At 32.6% G+C, this 19,371-nt stretch overlaps 2 protein-coding genes across 4 annotated transcripts; one reads left to right on the forward strand and one right to left on the reverse strand.

Annotated features, from left to right (window-relative positions):
* Nucleotides 1–785: 785 nt before the first annotated feature.
* LOC123883868 (NADP-specific glutamate dehydrogenase) lies at nt 786–8,792 on the forward strand. 2 transcript variants are annotated; one of them, XM_045932809.1, is made up of 16 exons: nt 786–1,201; nt 1,897–2,501; nt 3,436–3,565; nt 3,683–3,884; nt 4,320–4,406; nt 4,515–4,574; nt 4,664–4,750; nt 5,702–5,773; nt 6,062–6,117; nt 6,407–6,492; nt 6,614–6,704; nt 6,784–6,941; nt 7,043–7,134; nt 7,977–8,057; nt 8,258–8,331; nt 8,412–8,792. In XM_045932809.1, exons 2-16 carry the CDS (start codon nt 1,940–1,942, stop codon nt 8,485–8,487), a joined length of 1,914 nt encoding a protein of 637 aa, XP_045788765.1. In that variant the 5' UTR covers nt 786–1,201; nt 1,897–1,939; the 3' UTR covers nt 8,488–8,792. The 2 variants fall into 2 exon arrangements, with proteins under 2 accessions (XP_045788765.1, XP_045788766.1); XM_045932810.1 differs by having other exon boundaries at nt 791–1,201; nt 3,454–3,565.
* Nucleotides 8,793–12,156: 3,364 nt separating this feature from the next.
* Nucleotides 12,157–19,349, reverse strand: LOC123883777 (RWD domain-containing protein 1). 2 transcript variants are annotated; one of them, XM_045932674.1, is made up of 11 exons: nt 19,260–19,349; nt 19,063–19,128; nt 18,907–18,974; nt 15,780–15,813; nt 15,513–15,582; nt 15,339–15,396; nt 14,950–15,075; nt 13,572–13,663; nt 13,146–13,224; nt 12,569–12,650; nt 12,157–12,468 (listed from the first exon to the last, which is right to left on the reverse strand). In XM_045932674.1, the coding sequence occupies exons 1-11, from the start codon at nt 19,264–19,266 to the stop codon at nt 12,389–12,391; spliced, it is 762 nt and encodes a 253-aa protein (XP_045788630.1). In that variant the 5' UTR covers nt 19,267–19,349; the 3' UTR covers nt 12,157–12,388. The 2 variants fall into 2 exon arrangements, with proteins under 2 accessions (XP_045788630.1, XP_045788629.1); XM_045932673.1 differs by having other exon boundaries at nt 12,157–12,471; nt 19,260–19,341.
* Between the last annotated feature and the right edge of the window lie 22 nt (nt 19,350–19,371).

A 19,371-nucleotide genomic window follows, 5' to 3' on the forward strand; every position in this document is an offset into this window, starting at 1 on the left:
AGTATGCATATCTCAAAAGTAGTCAAAAGGTGGACCATTAACATGTTTATTAAATAAATTTTAAAAATATATTATGAAATATATTATATGTCAAATGTGTAAATTTCATACTTTTTAATTAGTTTTTGTATTTATGTTTATAATATTATATGCATATCTCTAACAAAAATTTAAATTTTTTTAACAAAAGATTGATCAAACATGAATTTTTATGCACAAATTCTATTTTAAATAAAAATTTGAGTACATTTTTCTCCAAAAAAATATACTTGAATACTTCGACAAAATAAATTACACATTTTAAGACATCTATAAATTATTAAACAATAAAATATTAGAAGGGATGCTTAAAAAAATAAATTAAAAAGTATATTTGAATTCTGGGACGTAAAACTAGCGGGGGTTTTAAACCCACGCAAACTGAAAACATATTAAAGAATACTGGATTGTATGGTTTGAAACCCCCACGAAACAAAATTTAACAAACTACACAGACTATTTAGCGGGGGTTTATAACCGCCGCTAAATAGTATACCTATGAAAAAAAAATTAAAAATTCTGGGGCGGGCCATGGCCCTGTCCAGCCCATGAAGGGCTCCGCCCCTGTTTCTCTCTTGATCAATGGTAACAAACCACACTTTATTCTCTCAAGTATAAATTACACTTGAGAGAATTCATTCCCCGTTCATTAAATGATATAGCAACACATCATTAAATGTATGTGTAAAGAATCTTTACACCGACAGTGCACAACAATTAAACTCATAAAAAAACACATTCAGCATAAAATATTCAGCAAAATAAAAAAATAAAAATCAACTGTAGAGTGTGTCGATGATGATCACAATCCCCATCGAATCACTCATCAATTCCATTACATAATGACGATGGTAATGGTACCTTCAACTCTTCCATTTTGATTTAAAAAAAAAAAAAAAAAAACCAAACATCGTAATTAAAAAAAAAACCAAACATCATTCAAATAACAAACCTTTGTCCCCCTTGTTTTGTTCCACCCACACACCTCATCCTCCATTTCACATCGATCTTTCCTTCTTTGATCTCTCTCCAACGAGGACACTCTCAAATATTGTATCTTGTTATAGATTTTATATATATACACATGTATTTATAGAGAGAGAAAGAGAGATGCTGAAAAGTTCCGTTTTTCAAGTTTATCACTTTCTTTGGAATTCTCAAGGTATTTGAGCTCTGTCATGAAATTAAGCTTCTGGGTCATTTGCAAATTTAGTTATTATTTCTGGGTCATTGACAAAAACAAGTTTTTTTACTTCATTCTTAAATTTGAGTTTATGGACTTTGGTTTTGTGTATTGCTGAAAATTATGAGTTTTTGTTGTGTTTTTGGGTGTAAATGATTGTTAATTGAAATGGGTAGTTACTGAATCTAGGGTTGAGGGAAGTTGTGAGAGGGGTTTTGTTAAGTTTGCAATGTTTTTTGAGCTCTTGAAATTTGCGTTATAGACTTTTTTGTTTATTGTGGTTTTGAATGGATAAAAATTGGTGTTTTGACAATGCTACTACTGTTTTGATTTCTTGTGTAGCTAGAAATTAGTTCAACTAAATTGATGTAAGCAATGCTATGAAGCTTAATTGTTTGAAATGTTTGTCACCTAAGTAGCACCAATACTTTAGATTGATGGTGTGTCTGGTGTTTGACACGTCACCGATATATGTGGTTATATTCAGTTAATTCAATTTACTCAAATTATTAACACTGTAGACGTGTTAGTATGGTATTTGGTGTATGTGTCGGTGCTTCATAGTTTGTCGCTCATGGAAGAACTTTTTTCTCTTTCTTCATTATCTATTGAATGCTTTAAAAAAAAAACTCTGAAAGAGGTAAGTTAATTATTTGTTGTATTGGTATTGGCAGAAAGCAAATCATTTTAGATTTGTGGAGAGGGTTGTCATGCTGAATGATTCTGCCAACTACTGGAATAGGGATGAATTCTGCCATAGATGATATGAATTTGATTCAACAAGCACAGAGGCATCACTTGGTTGTGAGGGAGATTGGTGAAGAGATTGATTTAGAAATTGGACCTGGAGAAGATGATCCTTCATTTGGTAATACAGCACTAAATTGTCCACCGTTGCGGGAATGTTCTACGGAAGAGCATGGTGAGAGGAAGCAGATGGTGGTGGTTTCTCAGCTTTCAAATGATACTCAAGATATGTCTCAGACCCAACAGGGGAAAAGGAAGAAAAAAGTTGTTAAAAGATGGAGAGAGGAATGGGCAGATACATACAAATGGGCTTATGTCGATGTTAAAGACGGGACACCAAGGATTTTCTGCTCTGTCTGCAGGGAATTTGGCCGGAAACATCGAAGAAATCCTTATGGGAATGAGGGAAGTCGTAATATGCAGATGAGTGCCCTCGAAGAACACAATAATAGTTTGCTTCATAAAGAAGCTCTTCGTCTTCAATCGGCCTCCAAAGATAAAATTATGGCAGACAAGCCCGTTTATGTTAAAGGTTGGCCATCTCAACACGCATTAACTGTCATGTGCAAATAATGTTTTCAGTTTCATTAAAAAAACAATTACGGCATGTCCTGTGTTTTCTAATATTTGAGTTAGATACTGATCTGAGTTATGGTATACATAAACTGCTATCTTACCGCAAACCATTTTAATTATTGGTCCTATGTTCATGATAGATAGATATATAGTTAGTTGTATTGAAATGTCAAAAAATATGCATTTTATCAATTATATATAGGATAATACGAATATGCTTTATGCTGCATTCAACATTTCAACTGATCCTTTGTAATGTATCAAGTGAAAACATAATTTTATTAGGTAAACCCGAATTATTTTGGTGATTTCAGATGATTATATGGCATACAATCATTTTTACTTGTTCCTCCTTTTCCTAATGATGACTTTGCAAAATATAGTTTCCTTGAATACTTTCTGTATGGAGTATGTGTGGCAGTGATAGTCTAGACTCAGGCTAAGCCTTGGGCTTCGGTGGGATTTAGTTTGTGGCAGTTATTCTGTTAGAGTTTGTTTGGCTCAGTTAACTGTAATATTCACAATTAAGAAATATAGTTAGAAATTCAGTTTTCAGTTTTCTCTTCTCTCTCAATCTCTGTCTCTGTTATGGAATTTCTTAATCTTGAATTCGGCGAAGTTTCACAAGGTTTATGCTTCTTCCCTAAATGATATTAAAGTTTCATCTAGTTTAGTGCCATTTTAAAATTTCCGTCTGCATCTCAAAATTTCAGGCTTCACATTATCATTACCTTTATGGCAAATTTCAAGCACATTTCTCTTGTTCATGATAGAATTTGTGTTTTAAAATTTACATACTAATTTTCTTGATACTTATATGTGCCCTATTTAATTTCTTGATAAAAATGCTTGCTTTCTTGGGTATTACCTGACAAATCCTATAATTGAAGCTGTAATGTCAAAAACAGCGGGATCAATTCTTGAAGCTACACTAAAAAGGGATCCTCATGAGGTTGAATTCATTCAGGCAGTCCAGGAGGTAGTTCAAGCTCTTGAGAGAGTCATCGGGAAAAATGCTCAGTGAGTTTTGTTCAAATGGTTATTATCGTATAAGTTTTATATATTTATTAATTATTTCAGACGACACAGCTAATGTTCTAGCACTGGATTCATATCGTTAATATTCTCATGTTTCAGTTATGTTAACATCATGGAGCGATTGTTGGAACCTGAACGAATGATTATTTTTCGAGTTCCATGGGTGGATGATAGGGGTGAGACACACGTTAATCGGGGGTTTCGGGTACAATTTAACCAGTCAATGGGGCCATGCAGGGGTGGCATTCGTTTTCACCCGTCGATGAATTTAAGCATTACCAAATTCCTTGGCTTTCAGCAGGTATTACTGGTATTCGTGATTACTTTTACATCAATTTTGTCACTTTCAGGATGTGTAGTTCACATACACACTCACATATCTATGATGATAAAAATGTGTAACGCAACATTCATTGCCGTATTACAAAAAAAAAACTCCTGATGGTGAAATTACGGTGAACTATGAAATATTTCTAGCATTTCTAGATCTTGTAAGGACCACATACTTTACATAGAAAATTTTAACATTTGGGACAGAAAATCTGTATTCACTCAAAATTCTACTTATACTAGTAATAAAGTTGAGTTTGATTGAGTAATTGTATATAACCAAGTCTTTATTATTTGATATATTTGACAAATATACCGAGGCTAACATATCAACAAAAGTTTACAATCTAAATTTCAAGTTGCATTTCCGTGGTGGACCCCTTTATACAAAACTACTTCTCTGCAGACCTTAAAGAATGCTTTGTCACCTTACAAATTAGGAGGTGCAGCTGGTGGAAGTGATTTTGATCCAAAAGGAAAAACTGATAATGAGGTGAGTTATCAGTTTAATCTCATCTTGTGTAGTTTTATAAATTATAAATACTTTTATAAAAAAAATAAAATAAATTATAAATACTAAATTAATTTGATATGGTGGCAGACTATGCGATTTTGCCAGAGTTTCATGTGTGAGATGTATCATTACCTTGGTCCTGACAAGGTAACTGAAATTACACTTTTCCTTTATCTTTTTAGCTATTCACGTTGAAGGCCTGTTTGACATATTATTCTTTCATGGATGTATATTAGGACCTTCCATCAGAGGAGATGGGCGTTGGTACTCGCGAGATGGGGTATCTTTTTGGACAATATAGACGTCTAGTTGGTCATTTTCAGGTAATTCAAACATTGCTAAATACTAACCAACTATTTGGTGGAAATTGTTTTCCTTTTTTATCGGTGTTTTCTTCCTGTACTTAGATCTGTATGTTGCTTGCTTGATTCACATTAGATAAAAAAAATCTGTTTAGAATATATAGAAATTAATATCTCATTATGTTTAGGCTGTATCTTTGAGTAATTTAGATTATTTCTTAGGTTTGGTTTCCATATTTCTTTATGTTTTACGATTTTCCCTCATTAGGAGTCTAATGCATAAGAATTAGTGCTTATTCTTTTGTATCAAAAACCAAATCACAATTCAAAGTCTTTATTCTTTCTCTTCCTTCATTCCTTATCTAAAGCTGCGTAGCTTCAACAAAAACATCAATGAACACAAATCCTAATGGCCAAAGATATAAACAATTTCTCCCTCCATCCCAGTATAAGTGTCATAGTAGGTTATGTCGCACAAATTAACGAGAAACTATAAATGAAAGAAATAGAACAATTTTTTTTTACTAAATTAACCTTATTATGCATTGGTGTATTCATCATTATCATAAATACAAGGTGGGGAGTGATTCACATAGTATTAATTAGATTGTACAATTTTAAAAAAAGTAATTAATCTTACATTGAAAACTTAAAAATACTCTAAATTTGGGACATATTCTTTTTGCAAATGTGATACTCATAATGAGACTGAGGAAGTATATAACTTGGATACATCTTACATTTGCAAACCTGGTTTACACTATTTTGTATTTTTTTTATTATTTTTAGCTTTTAGTTTTAATCTTGGTTGTTGTATAAATGAATGTCCATATTATGCACATTATGTATCGTAAATAATACACTGTAACATATCTACTCTGTTGAGTTGAGATACTAATTATGATGGCATTGATTGAAGAAAGAAAAACTTTTATTGTCAGACAATATTCATATGCATACCTTCTTCTGCAGGGAACTTTTACAGGGCCAAGAATTTTTTGGTCTGGTTCCAGTCTTAGACCTGAAGCTACTGGCTATGGACTGGTAATTTCAACTTTTAATCGTTCCTCATGTCTTATGTACTTATTTCACTTTTTTTCTTGCATCTACTTATGGCAGGTCCTTTAAGTTACCTCGTGCATGCATTTTTTTTAATTAAAAAAGATGAGCAATCTCATAGTGTTATTGCCTGCATTTCTATATGGAAACTTCTCATTTCAGAATAAAGAGTGTACAACATATCTATTCCGATCAAGAATGTTGTCATTATTATTTTTTTACAGACCTGCTGCTTTCAATATTAAATTTAACAAGTTTTTCATGAATCTGCAGGTTTTCTTTGCCCAGCTCATGCTAGCTGACATGAATAAAGAACTTAAAGGATTAAGGTTTCTTTTTTAATTCAGACCATATTATAAAGATAGTTGTTACTTGTGTCTTTTTCGAGCCTTGTTTATCATTATCAATAATTCCTATTTTTTATTCAATATAATTTTTCTTGACTTCAAAATTCCATCAAGATTAGAAACTTTGAAGCTCACATTTTCCATAATTTTCATTTCTGAATTGTTTAGATTCTTTTAAAACCAGTTATCTAGTGTGGAATTTGCTGTCTCCTAAATATATTTCACACATTTGTGATCTTGGATTGCTCATCTAATTTATAATTTCATGTAGATGTGTAGTGAGTGGTTCTGGAAAGATTGCATTGCATGTTTTAGAGAAGCTAATTGCATATGGTGCTCTTCCCATTTCAGTATCGGGTAATTTGTTTTTCTTTTATGAATATATGGAAGCTATTGCACTTCATTATTGTATGTCGAATTTCATCTCAATAACATTTTTTGCAAAATGTGCATTATTTTTAACGAAATTGTTTATCAGATTCTAGGGGATATTTAGTTGACGAAGATGGATTTGACTACATGAAAGTACAATTTTTGAGAGATATCAAAGCTCAGCATAGAAGTTTGCGGTTTGTATCACATCTGTCATTCATTTATGTTTCATGCTGGCAGACTTTATGATCCTTGTTCATAAATTGGCATATGCAGAGACTATTCAAAGACCTATGCCCGGTCCAAATATTACGATGAAGCAAAACCCTGGATTGAAAGGTGTGATCTTGCATTTGCTTGTGCAACACAGAATGAGATTGATCAATCTGATGCCATGAATTTGGTTAATTCAGGCTGTCGTATACTAATAGAAGGTAGTTATGTTTCTGAGATGCAATATTTATTTGGCTTCTTTTTTTTCTTTCTCTTTCTCATATATACTAATGAAATCTACTTTTTATTGTTTGAATCTTAGGTTCAAACATGCCCTGTACTCCTGATGCAGTTCAAGTTCTGAGGAAAGCTAATATTCTTGTTGCTCCTGCAATGGCTGCTGGTGCTGGAGGGGTGAGTTGTTTACTTAATTTTTCCTGTGTAAATTTTACATATATTCCTAAATCAACAAAACAACATTAATTGGTTGTGGTGTGAAACTACTTATCTTCAATTCTAAATTTAATTTTCTAGTCTTTCTATAATGACGGTGCAGAGTTTATCATCCATGATTAAGAGTTCATAGGTGAAGTTAGTTCTGTAATCTATATTATTTTATTTTTATTAAGCTCCATTTGACATGGAGATGTGATAAAACGGGAAAAGCGATGAAGTAGTTCCCTAATTCAGGTTCTTGTTTGAGGAATGTGACATGTTGCTTTGCTTCATTGTCCCCCAAACACTAGGAATAACATATTCGTTTAATAATTACTTCCCCGCTGCCAATATACTAAACCATTGTTAGATGTAAACACAGTGAGTTTTTGTTAAACTAATGTGTACACACGCCTTGATGCAACTGTATGTTTTTGTCTTTGTAAGTTGCGACTGATAGTCAAGGGTGCGGTAATGGACACTGCTTCTCTGCCCACAAGTGTGTTTGTGTATATCTGCCCGTCCTTTATTGACCCGGGTGTATTGTACTTGTTACTAACCTAATATCTTTATTGACTTGAGGGTTTTATTTGATGATGGTTTAATTTGATAGATTGATGTTTGTATGCCTAAATAGGCTTATTTAAACCGTTGTTATTTCATATTATAAGACTTCAAATTGAAACTATGATCATAAGTTTCTGTCAGATTGATTTGCATCATTTAGTTGATCTTCTGTTCAGATTGATTCACACATATTAGGTGTAACAATCTGAAATTGGGTGGACCTTTGTTTGATCTTTTGTTCTCGTTGCTTGTAGGTTGTGGCTGGAGAACTTGAATTGAATCATGAGTGCAGTTTGATGAACTGGTCACCAGAGGACTTTGAATCTAAATTGCAGGTAGCTATTCAAAATAAGTTTTTCATATAAGTGGCAAGAACTAGCCGAAGTTTTTCATATAACTGTCTATGTTGACAAAACTTTCTGTCTAGTTACTATAGAGACTGAAAGAGTCAAAACAAGATCATCGCACCCATTATTACCCATAAACAATGCTATGTCACGTTATATCAACTTCTGTTGCTTTTTTCTTTTGGCAGGAAGCAATGAAACAAACATATCAAAGAGCTATAAAAGCTGCAACTGATTTTGGTTATCAAAAAGAAAGCCCCGAGTAAGTGATTTTTTCTTAAACATATTCATGTTTTAACTATCGCTCGAATTAATATTTGTTTGGTTATTGTTATATGTCAGGGCTTTGGTGCATGGAGCAGTTATCTCCGCCTTTCTAACTATTGCTCAAGCCATGACTGATCAAGGCTGTGTATAATAAATTGAATATTGCAAAACTTCGGATGCATCATTATGCTGGTATTTATCACATAGGGTCAAATGGTCAATGATCAATGTCACTACTAAGAAAGCATATTTTCTTGTATAATTTGTAATATAAAAATTGATTATGAAAAGATGGTATGAAAATCTAGAGGACAGACAAATTTTACTAGTAGAATATTTGTCAAGAAAAAGGAGAAATTGTCTTTGCCTTGTTCAACCCTGTTAGGCTTGATGATCTTCAAAACTTGAGAAATATTTGTATGTTGAGATTAGAAATAAAATATTAACATTTGAATATTGTTATTGTTATCTGGTCAATGATGTACTATATATTTTCAAAAATTCCTATGAAAGCCTTGTATATTGAATTTGAATATGCCCTAAAATCATTACTTTTTAAATGTTGGTTATTGGTTTTATTAGAGCATCTCCAATGGTGATACCACTTTGGGTATCATACATTACTAACAAGTGGTCCATACAATGCCATGTAATATTTATGCAACTCATACATATTTTACTCCAATGGTGATACCACTTTTTGAGTATCATACATTAATGACAAACGGTAATGTTTTGACATATATGAAAGCTATTAAATTGGATTTATATTCCAAAATTAAAAATAATAATAACATTAAATTGATGATATGGTATCTTATTTAAGGTATCATTAATTTTGATACTTTCTATGCCACGTCATGAAACTCCAATGATAAAAAAATTAAGGTACCGTATCATTAGTCTGTGAAACTCTCTTAGATACTCTTATTGGAGATGCTCTTATAAATGTTTACTAATTCATTATGGCTACATATTAACAAGTTATGACAGTAATCATAGCTCAATAGGCAAGAACATTACAATATGTAGAGAGATGTTGAGATTTGAACCTGAGATTTTCTCACTTATTCATTGCCATGAAAATTAGAGGCCATGGCTTTGAGTTGTAAGGTTAAGTAACCAAATAATGGAAGACATGATCATAATAATGGAAAACATGTAGAAGAATCACATATCTTATTAATCTTACTTTTGTGGATATAAGGAATACACTTTATTGAACTGATCCTAGAAGAATTAATCACATGATCATAATGGAAAACATGTAGAAGAATCACATATCTTATTAAATGCAATTTCAATTCAATTTTTTTAATGTGTTACTTCTTATTTGTATTGATTTTTTTAAGAGTTAGTTTTGTAACAATAGCAACACCATCTTAAATAACCATATAGGACACACCGGATTGGGCCGATTAAAATAACCACCCACTATAGTAATGAGTCGGGTTGGGTAAATCCTCTCATTTTCGGGTTGGATTGAGCGGGTTGTGGGTTACCCATATTTTTTATTTATTTTTAATATTAAATAACTAAAAGATGAATCATCGTATTTTTTTAATAAAAATATCAATTTTTTTATTTTCTTAAAAAATAGTGTAACATATTTTCACTACTTTTTTAGCTCATAAAATGATAATATCACCACCATATTTTTTTCATAAAAATAACCTATTTCACTATTTTCAAATAATGATATTTTTTAACACCACTACTTTTAAATGACAAAAAGAAGTCGAAGAGTGGAGACTCGAAGGAGATGATGAGACAATGCGTTAAAACTGTAATGTACGGGAAAGTAATACGTTTGTCATTTGAAATAAACATGCATACAACTTATTTTGAAAATTGGAGTATTGAACTTGTTGCTTTTCTTTTTTAATGAAGAAAAATCTTGGATATTTATATGAAAAATATTTTAAAAAATCATAACACTACCGATTCAGTGAGTCAGTGGAATTTTTGGGTCTGGGTTGGGTTTTACACGAAACCCGGTTTTTTTTTTTTATGGATTTTTCATTTTAAAATCCATACCACCCAATGACCCGGCCCTAACCCACTTTTTTGGGTTGGATTGGGTGAGTTTGACCGGGTCGATTGAGTTTACCCAATCCATATACACCCCTAAACATATACTTTTACCAACCATTAAAGCACTAAACATAGTATTTTAGGAAAGCACCAGAGTACTGTGCAGTAAACAGAAAACAAAAATGAAAGCACTAAACAGATGTATCAATCAAGGCACATCATATTAATTGTCTTCACATATATCACCCACTTTCCTCAGCAGTCACATCATCATCATCATCATCATCATCATCATCATACAAAAGCTCATCACTTTCCTCAGCAGTCACATCATCTATCGCACCATCATCTTTACTTACTATAGCGGCAAACTTCATAGCACTGGAGACCAACTTGATATAGCTTTGCCAGCTTTTCATTGGGCCAGTAGTGGAGGTGGGTATTTCAGTCAGCTCAAGTTCTGGGTCACCAATGTGAGGTTTTGGACCACCAATGTAACTAACCACCATCTTATAAAAATTTCTGACAGATTCAAACATAGATGAGATATATACCACAATAGCCAGCACCACAATGATCGAAAGCGAGAAAGCGAGAAAATTCACAACAGATGCTCTTCCATATATAGCTTTGACAACCAAGAATATTTATTATTAACTTTCTTAGTTTTTATTATAAATTTTAATATAAACTATTTTTTAAATCAACTTTAGTAATTTATTCGAGATTTGTATTTTATTTTTTATAGTTTCATAGTTTATAACTACATTTAACATTGTTTAGTGCTCCATACTTTATGTTTTCTGTTTAGTGCTCAATACTTTTTGTTTAGTGTTTTATTGTACTTTCATGGTTGGTAAACGTGTTTCATGTTTAAGATAATATATTTTTGTGCTTTCATACAATATATTTTTGTTTATTTTAAGACCAAAAAACCTGAATAATATGTTTCGGGAGGATGAAAGATTTTTTGCTCAGTCCTACTTGCTTATAATTAAAAATATTCATTTAGTTAGCCAGGTAAAAGTAATTATAAAAAATCATAACAATACCATATCTTATATTATTTTAAGACCAAAAAACCTGAATACAAAGTTAACAATGAATGACCGATACCATTTGACAAACTAAAATATACCACGACGTTATAGTTTTAAACTCAAAGCTTAACATGTCACCAGTTTAATGGAAAAATCCCTTGTTTAAGTTAAACTAATACTATAACTCAATTTCAATATTGACAAATATATATAATATTTGTCGACGGGTCCTCAACGATCGAGAATCTTGTGAATAGAGTGAAACTCTCCTCTAAAAATATATATAATTATGTATTATTTATTATTATTGTTTTAACTAAGGGTGTGTTTGGTTGTGGAGAGAAAATGAGAAGAGAGAATTAGGTGAAAGAGAATGTGAGAAAAGAGAAATACGTGAGAAAATTTGTTATATTGTTCAGTATAAGAGAAAGAAAGAAGAGATAGAGAAGAAAGAAATAATGATTATTTTAGAAAGTATCAAATTACCCCTAAACTAAAAAACCATCAAAGTCACTTTATTTTTTACTGCAAAACCACTATTTTTAATTCAATGCACCCACACCATGACCATCCACTTCAGTCTATTCCCTGTGTCCCTTGCGCCATTAACTTCCCCATCTCCATGTATATATTGATTTAGAATTAATTCTAAAATCAACTTGTTCCATTATGCCAAGAGTTTAAGCATATGAAAAATGACGAAACGTAAACAATACTTGACCAAATTATGCCAACATATTCAAATGTACCACCCAAAATCTATGAATTATTACCACATGACACTTTTACTTTTGCTACAAGCATCAAGAGGACATGTTTCCTCATGCTTATAAAATGATGCAAAACTATAACAAAACAACATAATATATCCTGCAAAATATGAAGATGATAATTTAATTTTAAATAATCATAATTTTTAAAACCAATATTTAAGAACATAAAACAAAACTGATAAAACATGTGTGGATGAATCAGATTTTAACTCGCTCGCAAGGAAGAATGTGTGGATGAATCAGATTTTTCAGCGAGATAATGCTCAAGCATATCATCTTCATCATCTGCTAAGAAACAGATAAAACATGTCTGTTATCAGTATGCATAAACTTTCTAGACAAAATAGCATATAAATTAGGGATAGAGATAGAGAGCATAAGAGACCTTCGAAATCCTCATCATCATCAAAGTCAATATCTTCCTCGTCATCCTCATCCAATTCCTCGGTGACAATAGCTGCACCTTTCTGTGAGAGAACAAAAATCAGATCTATTAATTATACAAAACAATGACAACCATTTTCAAACAAGGTTGGTTAGCTTGTATAATTGCTATGTCCTTAAAATTTAAGGGAGAACTGTTGAAAGGTATTAGTAGAAGAGGAAACACTAATCTAAAGTTTGGTTAATTAAGTTATGAAGAGTTTTAAGTGAGAAAGATCATAACAAGTTCAAAAGCCAGGACCAGAACGCGTTAACTACTACTAGTTAATGTTATATTGTAATAATCATGTTAACTAATGGTTATTGTGCTAATTGAGAAAATTTTATAGCTCACAGGTGAGAGGTCTTTCCGAATAATAATCTCAATTTTAAATGTCTCCTTTTGGAGGCACCGAGGAAATTTTCTATCAACTATAAATTAATTCAATGCATATTTTTGTCAAAAGTAGCAGATTATATACTTGAAATTTGAAACATAGAAAAGGTCAATTTAAGGCATCAAGGTGACAGAAAAGTACCATCCTTCCACTTTCAAACCACTGTCTACCACTGAGTTTCTTTTCCTTCGGAGTAGCAAGCACAGACTCTGGCATTAACCTGCAATCGGGACAAATTGTTTCGGCGTCAGAAGGAAAGTTGTTACTGCAGGCTATAAACTTTCAATTACTTGATCAAAATATAAGATTTGGAATGGACATTGTAATCCTTTTAAATATACATCTCTGTTCTATTATTTGTAATAAATAATACAAACTCCGACCCATTTTCTTTTCACTTCTCCCTGACATACGTAAGAACTTAAAACCCCTAGCCCTACTGATAATTAGATGTCACACTTGCAGTAGATTAACTAGGCTACAAAAAACCTTTGTATTATAAAATTGTAGAAATAAAGAGATTTAGAAATGCGCGTCATACAACAAGAGTTACTATAAGGGGCTTACTTGGCTCGCTCAAGTGCAAGTTCAGCTTCAAACCTTTCCCGCCATGCCAAAAAAGTTTCGACAGTAACTGGTTCTCCATGAGGTATCACTATCTAAGAATGTCAAAAGATAAAAATTTGTCAGGCAGTTTTTCAATATAATCTTTCAGAAGCAAATGGGAAAATCTTAAAAAGAATATATTACAGACATATCTTCATTTTAAATAGAGTCCAGGTAAGAATAACATAAGACACAAACAAACCACTGCTACCACTTTTACTAACACGACTATCACGAACTACAGAATTATACTTTGAAACATACTAAAACAGAGAAGTAGCATATAATAATGGTGTATCAAGACGCTCATCTACCATGTGCAATCAACGGGATAATTTTTGTAAGAATTAGTGAATTACGACACCCCAAAATACTGTGTAGAATAGTAAACACATTGATTATTTAAGAGTCGAAAATAACCACTTCAAATTGTTTTTTCCTTCATAATAAAAATTTATAACAAAAGTAATAGATATTTTGACCATATTAGTGTTCTTGTTCACTATGTTTGAAATATCTGTAATGAAATATATTACTGTAAGTTTGTAAAATTTAATTATGGGATGAAATGACTGAGGTTTTAAACTGATTTTAAAGTTTATTGTATATTTTGTTATTTATTAAGCATGTCAAAAAAATAAAAAATAAAACTAATCCAAATACTAGTAGTGTTTTAGACCGGATCAGATTTAAATTTAGAACCAAAATTATTGGAGGATCAAGTAAGAAAAACAATGTGATTGGATAGGATATTTTTCCCATTACTACTGATGAACTTTCTGTTAAAGGATAATGGTAGCAGTCAGCACTGTCTTAAAAACAAAGTTGTATTGAACACGGGTATGCAAATATCTGACCTAAAATGATTACTTCCATTGACCAAAGCATAAAATCTAGATACAGCCAAGGTGCAACTATCGTAGAGATGATGTAAAATTCAGTATCAGTGATCTTGGATATGACGTTTAATAAGGGCGCAATAGTGCAGCTCGTCATCTTCCTAGGAATTTAACTAGTCAAGGCATATCGGCTTAAGTATCCTGCCATATCAATCACCCTTAATCCTTCTAACATGTATATGAAACTTCAGAAGATTTATTTAAAAGAAGGCGAAAAAAAAGCTCTATACTCTTTAGTCATAAATATGCATATGCATATACATATCGATTATTATCTGATTCCAATAGTTTTATCATGTTCACTTGTCCATGCTTCATGGCTACCTAAGTAATGCTCAGAAATCTTGAAAGAACAATTACTATATACTTGAAATTCAGAAAGCATTTGACTAACGAGAAAAGACATAAAAAAATATCATCATGCATAGTAGACATCTTACATCTTCTTTGGCTGCCTCTTCTGCTTCAGCATCACCATCTGAGTCTTCAGTAAACCGCTCAGTCAACCACTCTTTAGCTGAGTTAACAAGTGTGTAGATCATAGCCATGCCAAGATTTTCAGATGCCTGTGGAACACAAGTTTTGCATCAAAATTTCCATAACCTGACAAGTATGCACAACAAACCTTGAGTTCCATACCCATCAGCCATTGTGCAGCATGAAAATGCAAATGCATATACACAAAGGTAGAAACATTGTATTCAAAATGGCCATTAAGAATTCTTTCAATTTGAATGACAACCAGTGCAAGTATTGTATTCAGAATGGCCATTAAGAAGTCTGTTCAGCTCAAGCAATAAACAGAGAACTGCATATGTTTAAAGCCAACCTCTTGTTGAAGTTTGTCTTTCAAAATCCTTAAATCTTCAGACCCAATTCCTCGCAAACTGTTTAGTATAGTGAAATATAAGAAAATCGCCTTAATATTAGTATGCAATAAATGAAACAAAAGCCTATTTACTGAACTTGACATAAACTGGACAGACAAACAATAAATACTGACCTGCTCACATTCAAAAGTGGAGGTTCATCGGGATAATTTTCTGTGTGCGCGAAGATCAAAGCCAGTTGAGCTGCAACAAAAATGTAAACCACGTCTTTTGTATATTACACATCAGAGGATTTTGTGTAAGAAAAAAATAGTAAATGAGCTCCAAAAGTAAAGCCATTATCTTAGGAAGAAAATGAAAAGATATTATAAAATAAAAAAAATTCAATAAAACTGAAAGACAGGATGGAAAAGAAAATAATATATCAAAGAGGAAGAAACCTGGATTAGTACTTGACCCATCTTCGTCTTCCTCCTGTACAATTGCATAACACAGACAAATATCAGGTCAGTTTTTTTTAATTTATGTCGAAGTGGAAGATTTCTCAGTTTCCTAAGCAATGAAAATGAACCCAACTTCAATATCCACTAGCATTGAACTCTAGTAAAATGTGTACAACAAGTTACTTTAGCCGGAAAAAGACAATAATATAACAAATAATTTCAGGGAAATTCAATCACTACATACAACAGGAAAATGTTTTTATTTTAATTTTTAAATAATGAACAGAGGTAAATGTGCTCGAGTAATCAAAACATATAAATAGCATCAATATAACTCAAACACGGATTGATTTCATAGTAAAAAAGCTGCAAACGATCAACCGTTGTGATTATCCATGACATAAAGCCAGTTTGGATAGATATTAAAAGAATCGCGACTTTTCGCATTAGTTCAAACTTGAAACTAGCATGTGCATCTCAACTTTAATGAAAGCTGTCCCATTCAACTTCTCCATAATCATCTACAACTTTATATTAAGAACCTTTTTTGTAAGTGAAGAAGCATAACATAATTTAACTCAGTTTTCTTTGGTTATGCAAGGTCAGCTACATTTTACACATATCAAAGGATACCATTGTATTTTTCCACAAATCAACAATTCAAATTTGATTAAAGAAAATATAAACATAAAATAAAAGCATGCAATTTTGTAAATCATAAACACTAAAAAGTGGAGGGTAGGGTGACTTTGGCTAAAAGTGTGTTGGAAGCTATTCCTATCTATCCAATGATGACGAGTATCATTCCTAAAGCTTGTGTCGATGAAATTCAAAAGATGCAACGCCGTTTTATTTGGGGAGATACTGAACATAGCAGGAAATATCATGCTATAGGTTGGGATATAATGACTAAGCCGAAAGATTGTGGAGGTTTGGGTTTAAGAAGATTGACTGTGATGAATAAGGCTTGTATTTTGAAGTTAGGGAGGAAGCTACAGACAGGTTCACAAGAGTTTTGGTGTAATGTTATGTGGGGAAAATATAGAAGAGGTAGTACTAATAATAATGTGGTTGCCAAGACATTGGATTCACATTTGTGGAAGTCGATTGTGAAGCTTTGGCCTAAACTTGATGAGTTATGCTTCTGGACAATTAGAGATGGTAAAAGTGTGGACTGCTATTGGTATTCTCAGGTTTGGATTGAAGAAGGTTTGCGAGTTGCTGATCTGAACTTGAACATTCCAGACAGTTTGCGAGATCTTAAAGTGATGTGACGCAATTGGTTGATGATGAAGGGAGGTGGCAGCTGGAGGTGCTTGCTGCTTGTCTTCCAGTGAGCTGTGAGTCTTTTGCACATGATTGCTGCTATTCCACCTCCGGAAGAGAGTGCAGGAGCGGATTCTGCGTACTGCATGGAGGATACAGCAGGAAATTTCTCAAACTGTGCTATGTACCACCCGTTATACAGGTTTGATGACAGTAATGGTGCTGCAAATTGGAACCATATTTGGAAGATTAAGGTACAGGAGCGTGTGCGTGTGTTTGTCTGGTTGATGTCCCATGAAAGAATTTTGACAAATTATCAAAAGAATAGGATCTGCTATGTGTGATTTTTGTGGCGATCAAGTAGAGACAATTTTACATGTCATGCGGGATTGTTGTTATGCCGTTGTGGTTAAATTTGGTTCACTCTAATATGAGAAGGAATTTCTTTACTGGAAATACACAACAATGGATAGAGTTTAATCTTAATGTTGATGTTAGAGAGCAGTTTGATGTGGAGTGCAAGAGCATATGGGCGATTTCCTGTCATTTTGCTTGGTCATGGAGGAATAAGGAAAAGCATGAAGTAAATTTTATTAGGCCAACAGCTCCAGCCATGGTTGTTATGAATGCTGTGCGTAGCTATGTAGTAGCAGATCGTGTGCTGCATATTGGCAAGGAGAGTAGGAAAGTAGAGAAATTAATTACTTGGAAACCTCCGCCGGTGGGATGGGTTAGATTGAATACGGATGGGGCTCATAGTGAAGATGGCTCGATTGGATGTGGTGGAATTATTAGAGGGAGTGATGGTGAATGGTTGGGTGGATTTGCTAAATTTGTTGGCTTTGGTAGTGCGTATTTAGCGGAGTTGTGGGGAGTTTTTGAAGGGCTCACTTATATTAGAAGATTTAATTTTTCACATGTGGAATTGAATGTGGATTCTATGGTAGTTGTTCAAGCCATCACAACAAATGGTTGTGGTAGTATGAATGGGAGGTCCCTTGTTGAGAAGGTTCGAAGACTCTTAGCTTTGGATTGGGAGGTGTCGGTGAAACATTCATACCGAGAAGCTAATCAGTGTGCAGATGCTCTAGCTAATCGAGGGTGTTCTATTGATTTTGGATGTGTTTTCTTTGATATTTGTCCTAATGACATTAGGCATTTGTTAGTAGCGGATGTTTTAGGGATCGCAACCCCTCGCTTAATTTCGGTGTAATCTTCTTTTTTCGGGCTCAGGCCTTCTTTTTTATCAAAAAAAAAAGTGGATACATCGACTAAAAAAATGTAGCACCAGTTTGGATTGGTTTATTTGAGTATATCTACTGACATAAGTTTTGTGACACTATTTAGGAGAACTTATGAAAACAGCTTATGACAATTTTCATAAGCATTTTTCATCTTATCTTCACAAGCTCTCAAATATAGCTTATAGCTTATGAACGCAACTTATAGCATATGAAAAGCCAATTTAATTTTATATTTTATCTTCTGCTATAGAAATAAGGCCCGTTTGGATTGCCTTATTTTTGAATTATGTAAACCAGCTCATGCAAATAAATAAGCTTTTATATATTATTCATAAACCTATCAAGGTAGTTTATGAAAAAACAACTTATGAAGAAACAATTTTCATTAGCAAAAACTTATGAATTCACATAAAAGCTTATTTATTTGCATAAGTTATTTTTCATAAGCTCAAAAATAAGTCAATCCAAATGGGTCCATAGTTTATGTAAGCTTATATATAAGCGCTTATCATGACAACTGTTTGTGTTATAAGTTCCAAATAAGTTGTTTATCCAATAAGGGCAGCATATTTAACCCAAAAACTTCTAATAAAATTGAAGTAACAAAAATTTACCTGTGCAGTGATTTTAATCTGGAAGCACCTATTGGAAGTGCTTAAACCACTTTCACCAGAGTGTATTTCTACAAGTAAAATAAATCAATTTTCTCAATAAAAATAGTTTTTTTTTTATGAAAATTAAATAGCATAAATTAACTAACATAATTATACCTTTGAATTCATCCATAAGTATAGCTTCTAATGCTTCAATCTCCATTTCTTGTTCTTGCGCGTAGTCTGATTATAATAACCAAATCAAAAAAGGGTTAACAAAACGGTGTCGTTTCAATGGGAATTGAGTTGAATGTGAACAAAAAAGAAGACAATAAATTGCAATTAGAGAGTTGAAGATTGAAATTTGAGAATACCTGTCATCGTAAATTGGATTCAATTGTTGAAAAAGAGTCTTTTCTACAGTGATAGTGTAGTTCGAAGAAGAAGAAGAAGAAAAAGATGAATACCTAATAATTTCTTTTCCCC

This window comes from Trifolium pratense, linkage group LG5 (assembly GCF_020283565.1).
Source record: "Trifolium pratense cultivar HEN17-A07 linkage group LG5, ARS_RC_1.1, whole genome shotgun sequence".
Lineage (NCBI taxonomy): Eukaryota > Viridiplantae > Streptophyta > Magnoliopsida > Fabales > Fabaceae > Trifolium > Trifolium pratense.